The sequence below is a fragment of the Macaca mulatta genome, chromosome 7 (genome assembly GCF_049350105.2).
Source record: "Macaca mulatta isolate MMU2019108-1 chromosome 7, T2T-MMU8v2.0, whole genome shotgun sequence".
NCBI classification, from domain to species: domain Eukaryota; kingdom Metazoa; phylum Chordata; class Mammalia; order Primates; family Cercopithecidae; genus Macaca; species Macaca mulatta.
Window position 1 is genome coordinate 104,562,407 of NC_133412.1, and position 18,890 is coordinate 104,581,296.

Sequence of the window (18,890 nt, forward strand, 5' to 3'; positions counted from 1 at the left end):
GTGCTGGGATTACAGGCGTGACCCACCGCGCCCAGCCCAATTTCAAAATTTTTAACAACTGTCACTACAAGAAAGTCAAGAAAATAGAAATTAGTCCTCCCTCTTGTGTGACCTTGGGAAAATTCCTTAAGCATCGTCTTACTTTCCACAGCGCTATCCTCATCATACATATACTGTGAAGATAAAATATCTATTGAAGATTCTTTGAGCACCTTTGGCCAGAAGAGCTACAGAAAGCCAAGGTACAGTTATTTTCATATCCACAACTTCATTTGCCTTTTCCCTTGTTGTAGCCTCTCTGGAAATTAAGCAAAGATGTCTATCATCTTCTGCTTAATAACCTTTCATGTACTTGAAACTGTTATTCTCCCTGGTACCTCAAGCACATTTTTTAAAGAGGATTGCCTGAACTCTAAAACAGCAATCAAGGGCTATGAGTCAGCATTTCACCTAGACATAAAATCAAAATGGTTTAAAATCGGTAACATTATCTTTTTGAAAGACGTACATACCTCTTTGGAGAAACTATGAGACAATTGGAGTTTGCCAGTTTATGAATAGTTTATTACATTTCAATAAGTGTATCATGAATCAATAAAGCAAAAGTGAAGGACAATGAGCTCATTACCAAGCCACTTATTGATTCTTAGTTCCAAAATAGAATAGTACAGGAAGGGTATAGAGAAAATAGGATTTTTTCATGATAAAATTTTAAGCATCTTAGGAACACAGACCTAAAGAAACTATAAGACACATTTTCAGCAGCTATTTAGGATGTTTGTTTACCTTTTTTTTTGTCAATTAGAATTAGTTATTTGGTTTTTACTCTAAAAAAAAAAAAGCCTTTTCAACTCAAGTCAGAGGAGTTTGCCAAAACTGAATACTACCTCTTACTGACTTAATTATTCTTTCAATTTCTTGTATATCTTCCTTTCTTGCCTTTGAAAAGTTTACTTTACTAGCTGTCTATCTTACATCACTGTCCTAGCTCAGACTGCCCTAACAAAATACCATCGGACTGGGTGGTTTAAACAACAGAAATTTATTTCCTCACAGTTCTGGGGGTTAGAAGTTCAAGCTCAAGGTGTCCGCATGGTCTGTTTCTGGTGACTACTTTCTTTCTGGCTTATAGACAGTCACCTTCCCGCTGTGTCCTCAGGCGGGGGTGTTGTGGGATGGAATAGTTGGAGGAGCCCCATCTCCAGATACCATCACACTGATAAGGGCTTCAACATATAAATTTTGGGGATGGGAACAAACATCTAGTTCAAAACATTCACTAACAGAAAAATTGACACTGGCTCCATATCATCAAGCAGATAATATGGAAATGAACAAGTCAATTTGTTTTCAAACTATTCTTACGGGAAGTTTCCCCTTTTCTCCCTTTTATAGCAATCTAATTCAATGGGAAAGGAACTTCTTAAACAATTTATGAACTAACACTAATTTCATGAACTAGTTCTTTAAAAAGCAAAGACAAAAAGTGAGACACATGGTTCTGGTAAAAACTGAGAAATAGACCATTAACCCACTTATATAGTATGTTTAATAAAAACAACTTTTAAACCCTTATACTTTGTTCTTATATCAAGTAAAGATTCTTAAAGTAATGTAAAACATTTGGATGTCCCTGGAAAGTAATATAGCACACAATAACACCTTTATATTACATATATATATGTTAGAGACTGGGTCTTGCTATTCTGCCCAGGCTGGTCTCAAACTCCTGGGCTCAAGTGATCCTCCCACCTCGGCCTCCCAAAGTGCTGGGATGATAGGCATGAGCCACCACACTTGGCCTTATATTACATTTTCATGCATATTAAAAGAAATGGTGACTTACATATGGGAATACAGAAAACTGAAATAGTAAACAAAATTAACAAAGTAATAATTGGGTTGTGCTGCAGTTTACCTAATATTAATACAAATAGTTATTTTTATTACATGTTATACAAATTTGATGGTATAAGAAATGTGTTTTTCTTGTTTGCGTGACTCTCTTCACAGCAAAATACTCAAGATGTACATAATTTTTTAAAAACAATTAAGAGGCCGGGCATGGTGGCTCACACCTGTAGTCCCAGCACTTTGGGAGGCCAAGGTGGGCGGATCACGAGGTCAGGAGATCAAGACCATCTGGCCAACACGGTGAAACCCCATCTCTACTAAAAATACAAAAAAATTATCTGGGCATGGTGGTATGCGCCTGTAATCCCAGCTACTTGGGAGGCTGAGGCAGGAGAATCGCTTGAACCCGGGAGGCGGAGGTTGCAGTGAGCCAAGATTGCGCCACTGCACTCCAGCCTGGCAACAGAGTGAGACTCCGTCTCAAAACAAAAACAAAAACAAAAACAAAAAAAAATTAAGAACATTTCCTTAATGACTATGAAGTGAATAGACAGCGTATTTCAAATTTTCAAGTAGAAGGGTAGAGGAATGTAGGACCAAAAGTGACTGAGATCCAGAGTTTAGGTGACTTGGCAAAGTCATCCAATTAGCAGGTGCAGAGTTACATATGAAACTCAAGATTTTCTTGTCTAAAAATGCTGAAGATTAGTACATTCAAGATGAAGGGAAAGAAAATCTAATTATACTTTAGATCATTTCATACCAGAAAACAGCTATAGAAACTAGTTTTTCATTTTCAAAACTCAATTAAGTGTGTGAATGGTCCGTTGGTGTCCAGCTTTAACACCTGCCTGTTCCCGTAAGTGCCATGTTCCACTACAACCCCAGCTTCAGCACACTTGCTATTAGCAGCTACTTCTTTTTCACATAGCGTCACAAATTGAGAGTAAAGTTCCAACCCTTCTTCTTTTCCAGAGTTAGAGTGATATTGCATGTTTCTTCCTTTTAGTCTTCCTCCAAGGGTAGCTTGAGGGATAATAAGAATGTTGCCAGGTAGATCCAATATAGAGACATGCTTGCCATTTTCTGTCTCACTTAATTTCACATTTAACAGTGTATTAACTGGGTGAGGAAGAAAGGCAAAACATTTTAAAGTGAAAAACAAACATGAAGAAAACCATCAAGTTTTTAGTCAGCAAATCTCATGTTTAAAATTCAGTTTGTCAGCTCATGCCTCTAACCCAAAGTCTCTATTTAGATTTAAAATACTGCTTCACTAAGCTAAATAATCTAAGCATGAAAAATAAAGCAATTTTCATGCAGAAAATGGTATGATATTTTAAATCTGAATTGGCAGTTAAGATCACCTAACAGTAAGTTCATCCAGAAAGGTCTAAAGAATTAACTGTACACTAGAACCTCAAATATTGTTCCCCTGGGGGAATACGTGAGAAGATTTTACTTTCATGTTCCTTTTATTTAGTAAGTAAATCCCACTGGAAAAGTACAAGGGTAACTCCTTAAACCAAATTCTGCTTGCTTGCTTGCTTGATTTATTTATTTAGAGACAGAGTCTCACTCTGTTGCCCAGGCTTGAGTGCAATGGCGCGATCTCAGCTCACTGCAACCTCCGCCTCCTGGGTTCAAGTGATTCTCCTGCCTCAGCCTCCTGAGTAGCTGGGACTACAGGCGTGTGCCACCACGCCCGGCTAATTTTTTGTATTTTTAGTAGAGACGGGGTTTCACTGTACTAGCCAGGCTGGTCTCGATCTCCTGACCTCATGATCCACCCACCTCGGCCTCCCAAAGTGTTGGGATTACAGGCGTGAGTCAACGCACCCAGCTAAATTTTTCTTTATAATGGAATATCAAATAAAAATTTTAGTGCAGTTATTATTTTAAACTTAGTTGCCAAGAGTTCTAAGTGGAGACAAAGGTTCCTGTTTCAATCCCATTATAAACCAGCCAATTTTGTTGTTTAATAACCTTAAAGGCAATATTAATATGGACTAATTATTTTATAAATATAACTCATGAGAGAAGGGTAAAGGTGAAAGCAAGAATCATCAGAAATTCATTGTTATAACTGAAAAAGTAAATAAAAACATATAAAGCTACTGGCATTATCTTCATATACATATAAGAAAACGTAATATTATTTGCATAGCATTCATGAGATTTCTTATAGCTAATAAGAAGTGTTGAAACCGGCCGGGCGCGGTGGCTCACGCCTGTAATCCCAGCACTTTGGGAGGCCGAGGCGGGCGGATCACAAGGTCAGGAGATCGAGACCACGGTGAAACCCCGTCTCTACTAAAAATACAAAAAATTAGCCAGGCGCGGTTGTGGGCGCCTGTAGTCCCAGCTACTCGGGAGGCTGAGGCAGGAGAATGGCGTGAACCCGGGAGGTGGAGCTTGCAGTGAGCCGAGATCGCGCCACTGCACTCCAGCCTGGGTGACAGAGCGAGACTCCGTCTCAAAAAAAAAAAAAAAAAAAAAAAAAAGAAGTGTTGAAACCAAAATAAGTATCCATATATAGCTAAAAGTCTAAACTTAGAAAGCCTTTATACCTCAACATTAACCATTTTTGAAACAATAAGCAAAGGAAGTGTCTAATATAAATAGACCTAGGGTCTCCCTACCTCTATAAAGGTGTACCTGACTTCTGTTTGCAAAGCATAGTCCTGAGAGGGCAAATGGTAGAAGGAACTATATAAACTTCAAGACACCCGTCCTCAAATTAGGCTTTAAAAGGTATGCTTTCTGTTGGGGTAGTTAATGGTTTTAATTATTAGAGGGTCTGTAGTAAATATTCATATTGTTACCCCTCTCTACAAATCATGGAATTAATCTGGTAAAAACCTGCCAAGGTGAACACCCAAATGAATTTCTAAGCTAGGCATTAGGCATCATCAATTTTCACTTAACATTTATTTTTACTTACCTCTAGTTTTCTCTATCACAAATAGGACTTTGCTGTTTAGCCAGCAGTCTTTACTGACTGCTTGTAAGGAAACTTTCCAGAGCACTTCATTCCACTCAAAATCACTATCTAGCTATCTAGGCCTCAGGCTAGTGACAGAGTAAATAGGCAATTTTGGAATAACAGGCCTGAGAGATAATGCTACAATTTATTATATTTCCATGTACCTCCCTCTACTGGCTATAACTGAGATTTCAGTTAATGCTGTTGGTATACATATATCAGTATGTAGATAAATACAATGTAGAACCAGTAAGTAGAATTAAAACGAGACAATGAATTAATGGCATGTTGGAAACTGAAATATCCTAAAATAGGTTATCAATCAAGTATCTCTAATGATGTATATGGGATATTAAGCTTTGACAGGTTTCTGGCCCTCAGTCCAATTATATTGAAGGTGAATGGAGGAAGATTCTATACATCTCTATGTTAGCTATGCTATTTCAGATTTTGTGGATATAACTGGTTATTATATTCTCAAGGGATATATGCTTTGATTGGAAATATCTGAATCTATATCATAAATATGAGGTGAGGCTTCAGAGAATTCCATCACATTGACTTACTTAGCCTACTGGAATACAGTGAAGTACAAGCTAATACTATTAATAATAGATGGACTTACTTTGCTTACAACTCAAAAGAGTAGAATGTGATTCTTAGAGTCATATATTTCTTTACTGAAAATCATGATATAAAAAATCATGTGTTAGTGTTAGACTATCCGCTACAAGAGTTAGGGTGGACCTCCTTGGTGTTTTAAATTCACTACAATCTTATGCATGTATTTAAAGTGAACTCACAAAGACAGATAAGGAAGCGCATAGGATTTAATCACTATAAAACAACATGCAGTTTGGATGTAGTAGGCATATTTCATACTATTATGATGAAGAACCATTTGAGACTCCATAAGACAACTTTATGAAGTCAATCTTAAGCCAGAATGACAAAAACTTTCTTTCCTGTTTTTGAAGGTTTCTATTTTTTTATGGACCAAAAAAGATTTAATCCAAAGCAAAATATTAATTTAGGAAAGTGGACAGACTGTCTAACACTCCAGCATTAGGATCTGACAAATTATTCTCTATAATAGGAGTCCTCATTACATTATGTTCTGTTCTTTTTTTTTTTTTTTTGAGATGGAGTCTTGCTCTGTCACCCAGGCTGGAGGGCAGTGGTGTGATCTCGGCTCACTGCAACCTCCGCCTCCTGGGTTCACACCATTCTCCTACCTCAGCCTTCCGAGTAGCTGGGACTACAGGCGCCCACCACCACGCCCCGCTAATTTTTTTGTATTTTTAGTAGAGGCAGGGTTTCACCATGTTAGCCAGGATGGTCTTGATCTCCTGACCTCGTGATATGCCTGCCTTGGCCTCCCAAAGTGCTGGGATTACAGGAGTGAGCCACAGCGCCCGGCCTCTCTCTTTTTTTTTTTCCTTCTTCAGACCAGAACATTCTGTTCTTAACCCTTCAGAGGTTCCTTATTATCTTCTGGATTCAAATTTCAAACTATTGCTGTTACTGGCTTTCCATTCTCACCTAGCATAGTCTCTTAAGTCTGGTTTTCATCTTTTGACAAAGTTGTCAGACATGTTTGATATGTTACTAAAAAATTCCCACTAGGAATTTTAGCTTTTTGTCCAAGCTCTTCCTCATTGGCCTATTTGCCCTTGAAGCTCTTCTAGGTTAACTTCTGTAAGCTTCAACTGCCCATTTGTATAATTAATATTTCTTATTAATCCAACTAATGGATGCTGTCCTTTACTAATGAAGAGAATACAACCTGTTCCCAACCTTAAGGATAGCTTCTTTTCTTTCAAGTTTGTATGTATGCTTGTTTGTGGATATAATCCTTATATCCAAATAGTATCCTGAAAGGGTATATGATTTGATTTGGTATATCTGAACCTATGTAATTATCACATGAAATACTATAGCCATGTGAGATAGTGTATATACACATATCACTATACAGTGCTATAGCCTATCCAGGAAACCAGAAAGCTGCAGGTAGATAAATTAGTGTTCAGAGATCCCTGAACATTGACTCTATTTTCCACGTCCTTGGAGGAAGTGTGGCTGTGATGACACTGAATTTGGCTCAAGACCCAGGAGAACCTTATATCTATACTTATTTCCACAAAAAAGGGCATACAGGGCTAATGTAAATTCTTCCATAATAATGATATAAACTTGAGTTGTCCAGGTTTGATGAGACCCACATCTTGTATATACAGCGTCATCTACTGCCTCTGTTAGGGGCTCTGGGGGATAAAGGAAACTATATTAAGAAATGCAGCATCTGTTTCTCCCTGTGTGACCACCCTACTTCCAAGAATTTTCTGTATCCTTGGCTGAAGTGCATTGTGTATATGTGTTTTTATGTACACTCTTCTACATCAATCTGTAAGTCACCTGAAATGCTGCAGATGTTTTAAAAGAATTTCACCATACTTGCTTACTTTAAACTTTGAAACAGGCAAATAGCTAAGGCCAATAACACTAGATAGAATTAAGTAATTAATAACATCAGCACAGTTTAAGATTGTGCATCTTAGGATGGGCAGGGATTGGTTAATGGATACAAAATTACAGCTAGATAGGAGGAATGAGTTCTGGTGTTCTGCAGCACTGTAGGATGAATATGGCTAACTATAATTTATTATATACTGTCAAAAGTCTAGAAGAAAGGATTTTAAATGTTCACAACACAAATAACAAATGTTTGAGATAATGCATATCTGGTTTGATTGTTATACATTGTATACAGTATTAAAATATCACTTTGTATCCCATGAATATGTAAAATTATTATTTTAAAAATAAAAGGGAAGGAAAAAGATTGTGCTTCTTGTCCCTTCTGGTTCATTTGTCTATTACTGTTCTTTCTCACTATCTTTTTTTTTTTTTTTTTGAGACAGGGTCTCACTCTGTTGCCCAGGCTGGAGTGCAGGGGCACCATCTTAGCTTACTGCAGCCTCGACCTCCTGGCCTCAAGCAATCTTCCAGCCTCAGCCTCCTAAGTAGCTAGGACCATAGGCACAAGTCACCATGCCCAGCTACTTTTGTTTATTTTCTGTAGAGAAGAGGTCTTACTATGTTGCCCAGGCCAGCTTCTAACTCCTGGGTTCAAGTAATCCACCTGCCTTGGCCTCCCAACGTGTTGGGAATTACAAATGTGAGCACCACACTTGGCCTCTCACTCTTAAAAAAAAGAAACAAAGTCAAACACATACCCATTTTGGGAAGAATTTCTTTATCAGCTCCCTTGAAAAAGCACACGTAGATCACCAATCCTCTTTGGACCTATGAGAAATCACCACAGTAAACTCAGATTACAACAATATCTATAAAGATACAGGGCTAAAAAAGATACAGGGCTAAATGGGTACAGTTTCACAACTATTAATATTATAGACATAGAGGTTAAAAGCACAGAAAATGAACTTTACAAAAGATTTCTCATGTGAGAAAACAAAATATTTTTCAAGTTTCAATCATTGGTTGTTATTTCTTTCAAAAATTAAGTTTAAGGCAGGGCGCGGTAGCTCATGCCTGTAATCCCAGCACTTTGGGAGGCCGAGGTGGGCGGATCACGAGGTCAGGAGATCAAAACCATCCTGGCTAACACGGTGAAACCTCGTCTCTACTAAAAATACAAAAAACTAGCCGGGCGAGGTGGCGGGCGCCTGTAGTCCCAATTACTCGGGAGGCTGAGGCAGGAGAATGGCATGAACCCAGGAGGCGGAGCTTGCAGTGAGCCGAGATCGCGCCACTGCACTCCAGCCTGGGCAAGAGAGAGAGATTCCATCTCGAAAAAAAAAAAAAAAAGAATTAAGTTTAAAATATAGCGAAGAGCAGTGAAGACAAGTTATACCTTCAAACATTTATTTCTAATCAAAATCATTAAAACAATCAAGCAGCCTTTTCCCAAGTAAGGGTGACAGACTTAGAAACATTTCATTTGCTGGGCCCCATTTATTCAATGCCAAGTGAATTTACATTATACCAGATACAGCTGATGGATAAACAACATGTGACTGATATCTTTTGACATCATCTCTCTTTATTTCCCCTAATCCATTTACTTACAGATAATGAAAATAATGGTCTGATTCTATTTCTATAAACTCCAGGAAACTGTCCAATTATTATTATTTGTTGTTAATGCTTTAAATAAACATGATAGGGACCTGAAAATTGCATTTGTGATAATAAGTTCTACATTAAAAGGTTGGTTGTTATCAGGAATATAGGCTTATTTATTTTACATAATGACTTGGATATTTCTTAGATCTTGTAGGACAGAGACTATACAGAAAAGAGACATTTGAATAGTGACTTTGATTCTGCTTCTGAGTGAATCATTAGATTTTTTGATTCTGTAAATTAACCTTGACTCCAGGAGCTATTAGGAAGATTAAATGAGTTAATATTTATAAAGTACTTAAAAACAGTGCCTGGTTCACAGTAAGTGCTATATTAGTGTTTATTAAATGAGTATGTAAAAATAAATTTAAGGGCAGAGGCACAATTTATTTCACATTTTAACTTCCAAAGCACTTTACAGGCTGTTTTGTACATGATAGGGATTCAATTTATCTGTTGATTGCATTAACATTCAACTATATGTTCCAGGCTCTATGTGTTATCCAAAGAATTTTCTAGATACATGTAAATGCAGCTCTGCACTCACACTTGATTTACCTGGAAAAGAAGTGAGTCTTAAAAAGTGCAATTGTGCTACTGAAACAATAGGCAAGGGCCTCCAATGCATACCCTTAAGAAGCTGGCAAGTTATTATAGGTATTTGCACTATTGTCACAGGCCTCTCCACTACTATTGTTTTCGTCATGAATCAAAATCTTAAGGATATTTATATTTGGACACATGCAATGTCAGAATTAAATACCTAATTATTTGCACAATGATAACTGTTCTTTCCACTAACATTATCTCCTCATTAAGGTCTTTGCCTTTCATTTATTCCATAATAGATCTTAAGTTGTGACTTCTCTTCAAGTCAAAATCACTTTCCATATAACTTCTTTGGTATAAAACATTTCAAATATATAGAAAAATACAGATAATTCTCACTGTAGCTTTAAAAAGTTCACTTACCAGGAACAAAAACATTAGTCTGTGACAGCAAAGTTCTAAATGAATGAAACTAACAACAAGCAAAGAAAGTAACCTTCAAATCTTGACAATTAAAATGCTGTTTCTAAAAAAACCAGAACTTTTAATAATAGAACAGTAGAGAACACATAAGAAGAATTTACATTTTCTCACCATCTAAATTACTTGTCAGCTCTTTAATTTAGTTATGTGTGTAGGAGCAAAAGGGAAAGCCTTTAAAATAGTTTTTAAGTTTATAAACACTGATAGTTTGGATGCCAGCAATAAAATATATGTGATTTTGCATAAGAAGATGTAGCCTGAAAAACATAAAAAAGATAAATAAGCATGGAAGGAAACTAAATGACTGATAGTTTGTTATTTATAGTGTCTGGAGGCAACTATAAAAATGGATAATTCAGCCGGGCGCGGTGGCTCACACCTGTAATCCCAGCACTTTGGGAGGCCTAGGCGGGCGGATCACGAGGTCAGGAGTTTGAGTCCATCCTGGCTAGCATGGTGAAACCCCGTCTGTACTGAAAATACAAAAAATTAGCCGGGCGTGGTGGCGGGCGCCTGTGGTCCCAGGTGCTCAGGAGGCTGAGGCAGGAGAATGGCGTGAACCCGGGAGGCAGAGCTTGCAGTGAGCTGAGATCGCACCACTGCACTCCAGCCTGGGCGACAGAGCAAGCCTCCGTCTCAAAAAAAAAAAAAAAAAAAAGAAAGGATAATTATTTTATTTATTATTTATTTTTGAAAGGAGGTCTCACTCTGTGGCTCGGGCTGGAGTGCAGTGGCAGGATCTCCCCTCACTGCAACCTCCGCCTCCCGGGTTCAAGAGATTCTCCTGCCTCAGCCTCCTGAGTAGCTGGGATTACAGGTGCCCGCCACCTAGCCTGGCTAATTTTTGTATTTTCAGTAGAGATGGGATTTCACCATGTTGGCCAGGCTGGTCTCAATCTCCTGACCTCAAGTGATCCGCCAGCCTCGGCCTCCCAAAGTGCTGGGATTATTGCGCCCAGCCAGTTAATTCTTTAGATAGGATGGCAAAATACAATAATAAAATTTCAAATAAGGATATCAAGACCTCACAAAAAATCATGACAAAAAGAAGAAATAAGAAAAGTGAATTTCTGGGAGAGAGATAAGAATACAGAGATTTCTATGCTTATATTTCCAAATTAGCACAGGGCAACAGATTCTGATTTTAGAATAATCACCCACATATCAAATAGTTCACTGGTACTATTTAAAATAATAAGTAGGCCGGGCGCGGTGGCTCAGGCCTGTAATCCCAGCACTTTGGGAGGCTGAGGCAAATGGATCACCTGAGGTCAGTTCTAGACAAGCCTGGCCAAAATGGCGAAACCCCGTCTCTACTAAAAATACAAAAATCAGCCGGGCGTGGTACCTTGCTCCTGTTGTCCCAGCTACTCGGGAGGCTGAGGAAGGAAAATTGCTTGAACTTGGGAGGCGCAGGTTGCAGTGAGCCGAGATCGTGCCACTGCACTCCAGCCTGGGCGACAGATCAAGACTTCATCTCAAAAAATAAATAAATAAATAAAAAATATATAAAATAACTAACATTGTTTTAATTAATGCTAGATCTGGGACCGAATTCAGCAGAAAAGATGAGCGAATGAGATTTTGCTACACTGAAGTTTCTGAGTGTCTACAAAAGTCTTAATTACGAACTAATTTTTTTCTTACATTTCAACGTACTTCAAAACTACGTCAGAGGCCTTAAAGAAAATTTTATTTGTTTTTGTATGCAGTGGGGGCAGGCTGTCTTAAAAAGGAAAGTATGTATGAAAGTATAAGGAACTCATAGTGACATAAATGTTTTAAATTCTTTGGAGAAATGTGTTTGATAACAATGCAACATTGTTATAAAAGTAGTGGTCTTTGTTTTCTCAGTTGGAAATAGGTCAAAATTTTTAAAAGGCTTCTTGAAAAACAGTTGTTTCTTAGGAAATCTCATGTCTTTGCTAAGACCAAGTCAACATAAGGGGGAATTCAACGCGATCTGAGGCGTAAGTTAAAGCAGATCATGAACTCTTGCAGCAAACCTGACCTACAAGCTTGCCCTCGACCAGCATAGGCCACGAGCTACAAGGGGTCTGAGACAGTAAGGCCCGAAGTCCACCGAACTCAGTTTCAAATCCCCGTGGTCCCCGCAAAAAGGGAGACGCGCTCTTCCGCTCGGGGGCTACAACTGGCGCTGGGGAACGGTGATGCAGGACCGAAAAGACAAGCGCAGCCAGGCAGGCCACTGCGGCCAGCGTCAAGCTGACCGGGTATCCCCGCGGCCGGACCGCCGGTCTCAGAGAGAGTCACAGAGCAGACGGGTCACCGAGATAACGCGGAAAAAACCGCCCCGCATGCCGGAGGATAACGAGAGCTGCCGGGCTGACGTTACCTCTACCCACTGGGCCGCGGCGTCCCCTTCGGCTGGGCGAATTTGCAGCCGGGCGTGCAGGCACTGCTGCAGGAGCGCCCGGGCCTGAAGCATCCGGCTAGTCTCAGCCATGGCTTAGGCCCGCGCCGCGGCCGGACGCTTACTGGGCCGCGTGTCGCAGGCCCCTTCCTCGACGCGCAGGCGGCGCAGACGGGGCGGGGCACGACGAAGGGACTGCCCCGATCGCCCAGTGGCCCCGCCCTTCTAGGGGCGGGGGCTCGGCCCGACTCTCGGATGTCCCGGATGTGCGATCTTGGAGGGCGGCGTAGCGCTAAGCTGCTCCGCAGCTCCTGCCCAACTCTGCAAAAGGCGCTCAGTGTATACTTTTATTAAACGACTGAAAAGACTCGTTAGATCTCTTTCCTACAAACCTTTTAAGAAACATTTTTCACCTCAGAAAGCTTAGATTCCAACTGTTGAAAAATTTTAAATCTGCTTGATTTAAATTCATGTTATGCCCATATGAAAGTGAGTAAACAAATAATTGAATCAAAGAGCAAGCGGAGATGGAACTAAAAGCTATATATACATCCTTCACAATTTTCCTTATTCCAATCAATAAAACAATGCTGCCTTCTCTATCGGGAATGCTATAAATCATTCTGATTCCACAGTTGTGAAAAGGTATTGGTATGCTATATGAATACACATTCTTTAGGAGATATCCTTGTTAAAAATGTTCTTATCCAAGAAAGTGTGATTGTTAATAACTTAGCCCGCTACTAATACAAAAATGAAACAGTTTATTCTGATGCATATGATGTAAATTCTGTGATGCGTTTTCTGGAAGTACATATGAGAATGTAAATAAAACTAAACAAGGGCTTGATTTTCTTTCCCATGTAACGTATTCCTTAAACATGCATCAGATTAGCATTTATTTTTCTATGGGCTTGGATGGTCTAGATGAGGAATAATAGTGTTACCCTGATTGCATTACCCAGGTCATTGATTTGGGCCAGTTGACACAATGTGCCTATACATTCGGATCTGTTGTTTAAAAAGATGACATCACTGACAGTGTTGCTATCCATACAAAGTAGTGTGACTGAAGAAAATAATCCATGTATAATCAACAGTCCTTTGTACACAAAATCGAAGCTGCTTGTTTGCTGGTTATCTTGCAGCCAGGTTTACGCTTTTAGTAAAAACAGAAAGCAAAATGTCACATGATCTCTGATTGCTGCATTGCAAGGATTCCAACATTTGTTGACATTTGTCTGCAAAGCACAGACAAGTTGAATTGCTTCACGTTTGCACCTTTATGTCATTATAACTACTGAGTCTCTTTTCTCTCCGTCTCTCAGATTCAGATTTTACAGGCCTGAAAGAAACTTTGACATACAGACCATTAACTACGTCCCAAAATAAGAGAAGACTTTGGTGTCCGTTTGTATGTGGTTGCAGGAAATAGGGAGGTCTATTGAAAATAGGGTATATGGTTCACAGAGATCTTTCTACAGTGAGGGTGTCTTTAACAAATTGGGAAACCCTTCCTATGAGTAGAATAGATGGAGTATGGATGGTAATGATTAGCTTCTAAAAAATCACTAATTACTTTAAACCTTCCTATTGAGTGAGGATCTCGTGGACATTGCTGTAGGTACAGTAATAGGCTGTGACTCATTTATTTTTTACTTCTATTTGCAGAAGGTAATAGAGAGTAGCCACCAAAGACAGCATTTTCTTTCTGTATGTTATTTTTTGAACACTTAGTTTCATTCTACAAATAATTTAAGAAGGAAGGACATGCATGCAATAAAATAGTAAAATGTGAATTAAAGCATTAAGAATAAAGAAATTAGAATTATGTCAGTAAGCCACAATGGGGGAAATTGAAAACAGGTAAGGCAGTGGTTCTCGCCTAGAGTGCTGAGATGATATAGTATGCAGCAAAGTTTTCACAAATATATAACTTCAATTTTTGTTATAAAACAATTATGTTCATTGTATGTACATATGAGGTGCTGTAGTTTGTACAATTTGTTTCAAGTTGGAACTAAAGGCAAAGCATAGCATTAAGTTGGCTTTACAAGAAGATGGTGGTTCACTGGAATGTAAGAGAGCTCTGCCTTGTGATTGTATGAGAAATCATTGAGCAGAGATAATTCTCAAACACCTACAATACTGAAAGTGTACCATATGGATAGGGAATTAATTGTGGATGGGTTCTAGGTCCTCTGAGATGGTATAATAACTAATTTAGTGTTATTTTAACTTCTTTAATTCATTCAAGTTGGCTGCCCCAAATTCTGGCATTCAAAGTATTTGACAAACATGGAAAGTTTGAGAACAATTTCTAAAAGATTCCTTAGAGTTGATGCTAAGCTTCCTGATTGTAAATAGGAGAGGATAGGGAAGGGCAGTATAATCTATTTCATAGTTCTAGGGATAAGCAGAGCTTTTCCTCAGATTTAGCTCTAAGTTGAGCCTCTTACCTGAGACTTTATATAGGATATGTTAATAAATACAAGTGCAGGCGGAGTGCAGTGGCTGATGCCTGTAATCCCAGCACTTTGGGAGGCTGAGGCAGGCGGATCACAGGTCAGGAGATTGAGACCATCCTGGCTAACATGGTGAAACTGTTTTTAGTCTCTACTAAAAAATACAAAAACATTAGCCAGGTGTGGTGGCCGGTGCCTATAGTCCCAGCTACTCAGGAGGCTGAGGCAGGAGAATGGTGTGAACCTAGGAGGTGGAGCTTGCAGTGAGCCGAGATCACGCCATTACACTCCAGCCTGGATGACAGAGCGAAACTCCGTCTAAAAAACTAAAAACTAAAAAATACAAGTGCAACTGGAAGAGGTAGGTATTTTATCTTAGGGAAGACTGGATCTAGCCTTCTAGTTTAAAGCCCAGAGATTTTTTTTTTTTTTTTTTTCATTGCTTAGGGAGATAACCAGGTTCTGAGAAATTGGTTAACATTAACTAAAATGCACATTAGATTGGGGTAGAACCAGAATACTGATTTAGTCATTTATAATAAGAAATATTGCCATGACATGGAGTGGAAATTCTCACACAGGGCATGATCAGCATGTTCCCCCTGTGGGTAAGCACAGGAAGCTAGATCATATTCAGAAGTCTCTTTATTAATTAACTATGAGAAATACTCAAAATCGGTATGACCAGCATATTATTTTTATGTAGAGAGAGTAACACAGAAATCAGGATGTTGCTTGGTAAATGAGAACTCAGAACAAAGAGGGTGAGAAAAGTTTTTTGTGGAAGACACCTAACTATGACCCCAAGTACTAAGCACAGGAGATAGTGAGAAATATGCTAAACTATGTCCCTACAGCAAGATGTAGTATCAGATTTTCTAGGGCAATTTCTTTAATTGTTCCTTGATAAAATCAGAATCCCTTGATATAACCCCAAAATAAAAGCAAGTCTTCAGATGTAATATGGTCTAAATATGCTAATGTGGCAGTCCTACTCTACTAGAGATTAATGCATGAACTTTGTGTACTTCACTTAATCCTAATCAATTTTCTCAACTGGGTTTTTGAGAAGTGTTGAACAATGGGATCATTCAAGGTTGAGTCCATGGCAAGGGCTTGTGGAGTAGAGTGTTTTATATTATTGACCAAGACATTGTGATTTAGAGATCAAAAGAGCAAACGGGGAGGTTACACTGTATGTTGAAGAGGGAAAGGCCAAATTAGGACGTGCATTTGGATGAACAGCTATGCTGGTTATATATGAAGGTGGATTTAAGGATTTCTGAAAAAGCAGTTTTGTCTACTATAACATATAAATGAAAAAATTAGTTTCCTAAAGTTCTATGCAGTGACAGATATAATTTTGGCTTGGAAAAAATGTCAAAGCTGTTGTCTTGACAGAAAACAGATGGCACACTTTCAAAAGGTGAAGAGAGGCTGAGCATGGTGGTGGCTCATGCCTGTAATCCCAGCACTTTGGGAGGCTGAAGCTGGAGAATTACTTCAGCCCAAGAGTTTGACACTAGCCTGGGCAAGATGGTGGGACCCCCGTCTCTATTGAAAAAAGAAAGAAAGTCGGGCACGGTGGCTCACACCTGTAATCCCAGCACTTTGGGAGGCCGAGGTGGGTGGATCACTTGAGCTCAGCAGTTCGAGATCAGCCTGGCCAACATGGTGAAACCCCATCTCTACTAAAATACAAAAAGTAGCCGGGCGTGGTGGTTTGTGCCTATAATCCCAGCTACTGGGAAAGCTGAGGTGGGACAATCGCCTGAACCCGGGAGGCGAGGGTTGCATGAGCTGAGATTGAACCACTGCACTTCAGCCTGGGTGACACAGCAAGACTCCATCTAAAAAAGAAAAGAAAAGAGAGAGAAAGAGGAAGGAAGGAAGGGAGGAAGGAAGGAAGGGAGGAAGGAAGGAAGGAAGAAAGGAAGGGGAAAGGGAGAGAAAGGAAGGAAGGAGAGAAAGAAAGAAAGAAAAAAAGCAAGGAAGCAAGACAAAGTGGTGAGAGTGAGAGAGTTGAATGATGGTTGAATGAAGGGATCATTAACCAGGTATGTGAAAGGTTAAGGAAAACCATCAGGGGATAGTGAAGGACCCAGGGTTAGCAACAACAGGAAGCAGTTACCGTTCTGAAGGGTAAGAGGAAGGAATAGTTTTCTTCAAGAACCAGCAAGAACCGTGAGTCACACTTGACAGGATCTGTGACCTTCCATAGAGAAATGCAGCCTCTGCCAAACTGCAGCCTGTTTTCCCTTTTCTCCTACCTTCAATTGTCTGCCATTTCTCTCATTGGCCACACCCAGCTGGAAGTTAGAGTAAGCGTTGATTCAGTACAGAAAGAACAGCCTCCTGGTACACAGAATAGGTTACAGAAGGATGGAGAGTGGATCTGAAAGGACACACGGAGAAGATCCAGGGCAGCAACTACTTCCAGCTTCTATGGACAGAGAGAAATATCAATACTTACCTTCTACAGGATAATTTAGTGGCAACATATACCCCTCATCTGTATACCCAGTTTTCTAATTACAAGGGGTTATTTTATGAAACAATTACATTTTGGGTGATAGCTGTAAAGAATAATTACCTTATTTTGTTTTGTTTTGTTTTTCAGAAAAAGTCCCAAATCAATAGGTATTTTATTACATAATGAAAATATCACAAATAAGGCCAGGTGTGGTGGCTCACCCCTGCAATCCCAGCACATTGGAAGGCTGAGGAAGGAGGATTGCTTGAGTCCAGGAGTTTGAGACAAGCCTGGGCAACATAGCAAAACCCTGTCTCTACAAAAAATACCAAAAAATCAGCCAGGCATGTTGGTGCACGCCTGTGGTCCTAGCTACTTGGGAGGCTGAGGTGGAAGGATTGCTTGAGCCCAGGAGGTTGAGGCTGCAGTGAGCTGTGATTGTTCCACTGCACTCCAGGCTGGGCAGACTGTCTAAAAAAAAAAAATCACAAATAGGTTTTAGGATTCATCTGGCATCTTGTTTCAGAAGCTGGACAACTCTTAGATCTTAATCGTCAGCCTGCTGAACTGTTCCTTTTTCGGAGACATAGATGCCATCCAAAAAATTTCTGATGTCTTTGATTTTAACTGTTGTGTCTTGCTGAATCAAAGCAACTGAATTTGAAATAAGCTCAATGTCATTTCCTTCAAGGATTAATTCATCTTTCTGGGCTTGAGATACTGAAAAAACATTTATCCTCATTCGAACCCTGTGGATGTATTTTTTACCCAAGAAATTGTGGGTTTCAACAAGAGACCTGTTCTCCCAGAATACGATGTTGATGAGGAAGTGAGCTTACAGAGACTTCATCTTGTAATGGAAGCCCACAGTAGCACTCTTGATCATGTTCTGTACATGACTACAAATAGTGTGCATGGCAGCCAGTTCCTTTCTCTTTCCCCACCAGTTGTCAACTTGGAGCCTCTTCCTTTTCTTTCCAAGGAGACTGAGTTATACATTGGTGTGATTGAAGTCCCTCTGCAGGGTTCTTCTGGGGCCCTTCAAAGTGACTGTGTTTCTTCAGAGTGATATCAACATTTTCTGGAATGTTGACAGTCTGATTGCTGAGAATGGTCTTCATTCTGACAGTACATGCCGCAGAGAGAGAATGTCTCGTCATCACATTCTTGTAGCCCATAAGGGAGCTGTGTATTCAAGAACAATTATTTTAGCTTAAGAATATGGGACAATTATCTATTGAGGTGAACAGATAATGCTAATGAAACTACATTTGTAAAAGTGAGGCCAGGCATGGTGGCTCACACCTGTAATCCCAGCACTTTGGGAGGCTTAGGTGGGTGGATCACTTGAAGCTAGAAGTTCGAGACCAGCTGGCCAACATGGTGAAACCCCGTCTCTACTAAAAATACAAAAGTTAGCTGTGTATGATAGCATGTGCCTGTAATCCCAGCTACTCAGGAGGCTGAAGTAGGAGAATTGCTTGAACCTGGGGGTGGAGGCTGCCGTGAGCTGAAATTGCACCACTGCACTCCAGCCTGGGTGACAAAGCAAGA

General features: G+C 39.7%; 1 protein-coding gene and 1 pseudogene across 2 annotated transcripts; both read right to left on the bottom strand.

Annotated features, from left to right (window-relative positions):
- Positions 1-542: 542 nt before the first annotated feature.
- Positions 543-12,608, bottom strand: DTD2 (D-aminoacyl-tRNA deacylase 2). Of its 2 annotated transcripts, XM_077938617.1 has the most exons (4): positions 12,381-12,524; positions 11,373-11,477; positions 8,080-8,149; positions 543-2,976 (listed from the first exon to the last, which is right to left on the bottom strand). In XM_077938617.1, exons 1-4 carry the CDS (start codon positions 12,489-12,491, stop codon positions 2,651-2,653), a joined length of 612 nt encoding a protein of 203 aa, XP_077794743.1. In that variant the 5' UTR covers positions 12,492-12,524; the 3' UTR covers positions 543-2,650. The 2 variants fall into 2 exon arrangements, with proteins under 2 accessions (XP_077794743.1, NP_001181600.1); NM_001194671.1 differs by lacking the exon at positions 11,373-11,477 and having other exon boundaries at positions 2,267-2,976; positions 12,381-12,608.
- Positions 12,609-17,883: 5,275 nt separating this feature from the next.
- Positions 17,884-18,457, bottom strand: LOC100430067 (large ribosomal subunit protein uL6 pseudogene; annotated as a pseudogene).
- Between the last annotated feature and the right edge of the window lie 433 nt (positions 18,458-18,890).

Coding starts and splice junctions, on each gene's coding strand:
- DTD2 (XM_077938617.1), bottom strand. CDS start 12,491: ATGGCTGAGACTAGCCGGATGCTTCAGGCCCGGGCGCTCCTGCAGCAG. Junction 11,478..12,380: donor CCGCGGCCCAGTGGGTAGAG/GTAACGTCAGCC, acceptor TCTGTCGCCCAG/GCTGGAGTGCAGTGGCACGA. Junction 2,977..8,079: donor AGAAATTCTTCCCAAAATGG/GTATGTGTTTGA, acceptor TTCCTCACCCAG/TTAATACACTGTTAAATGTG.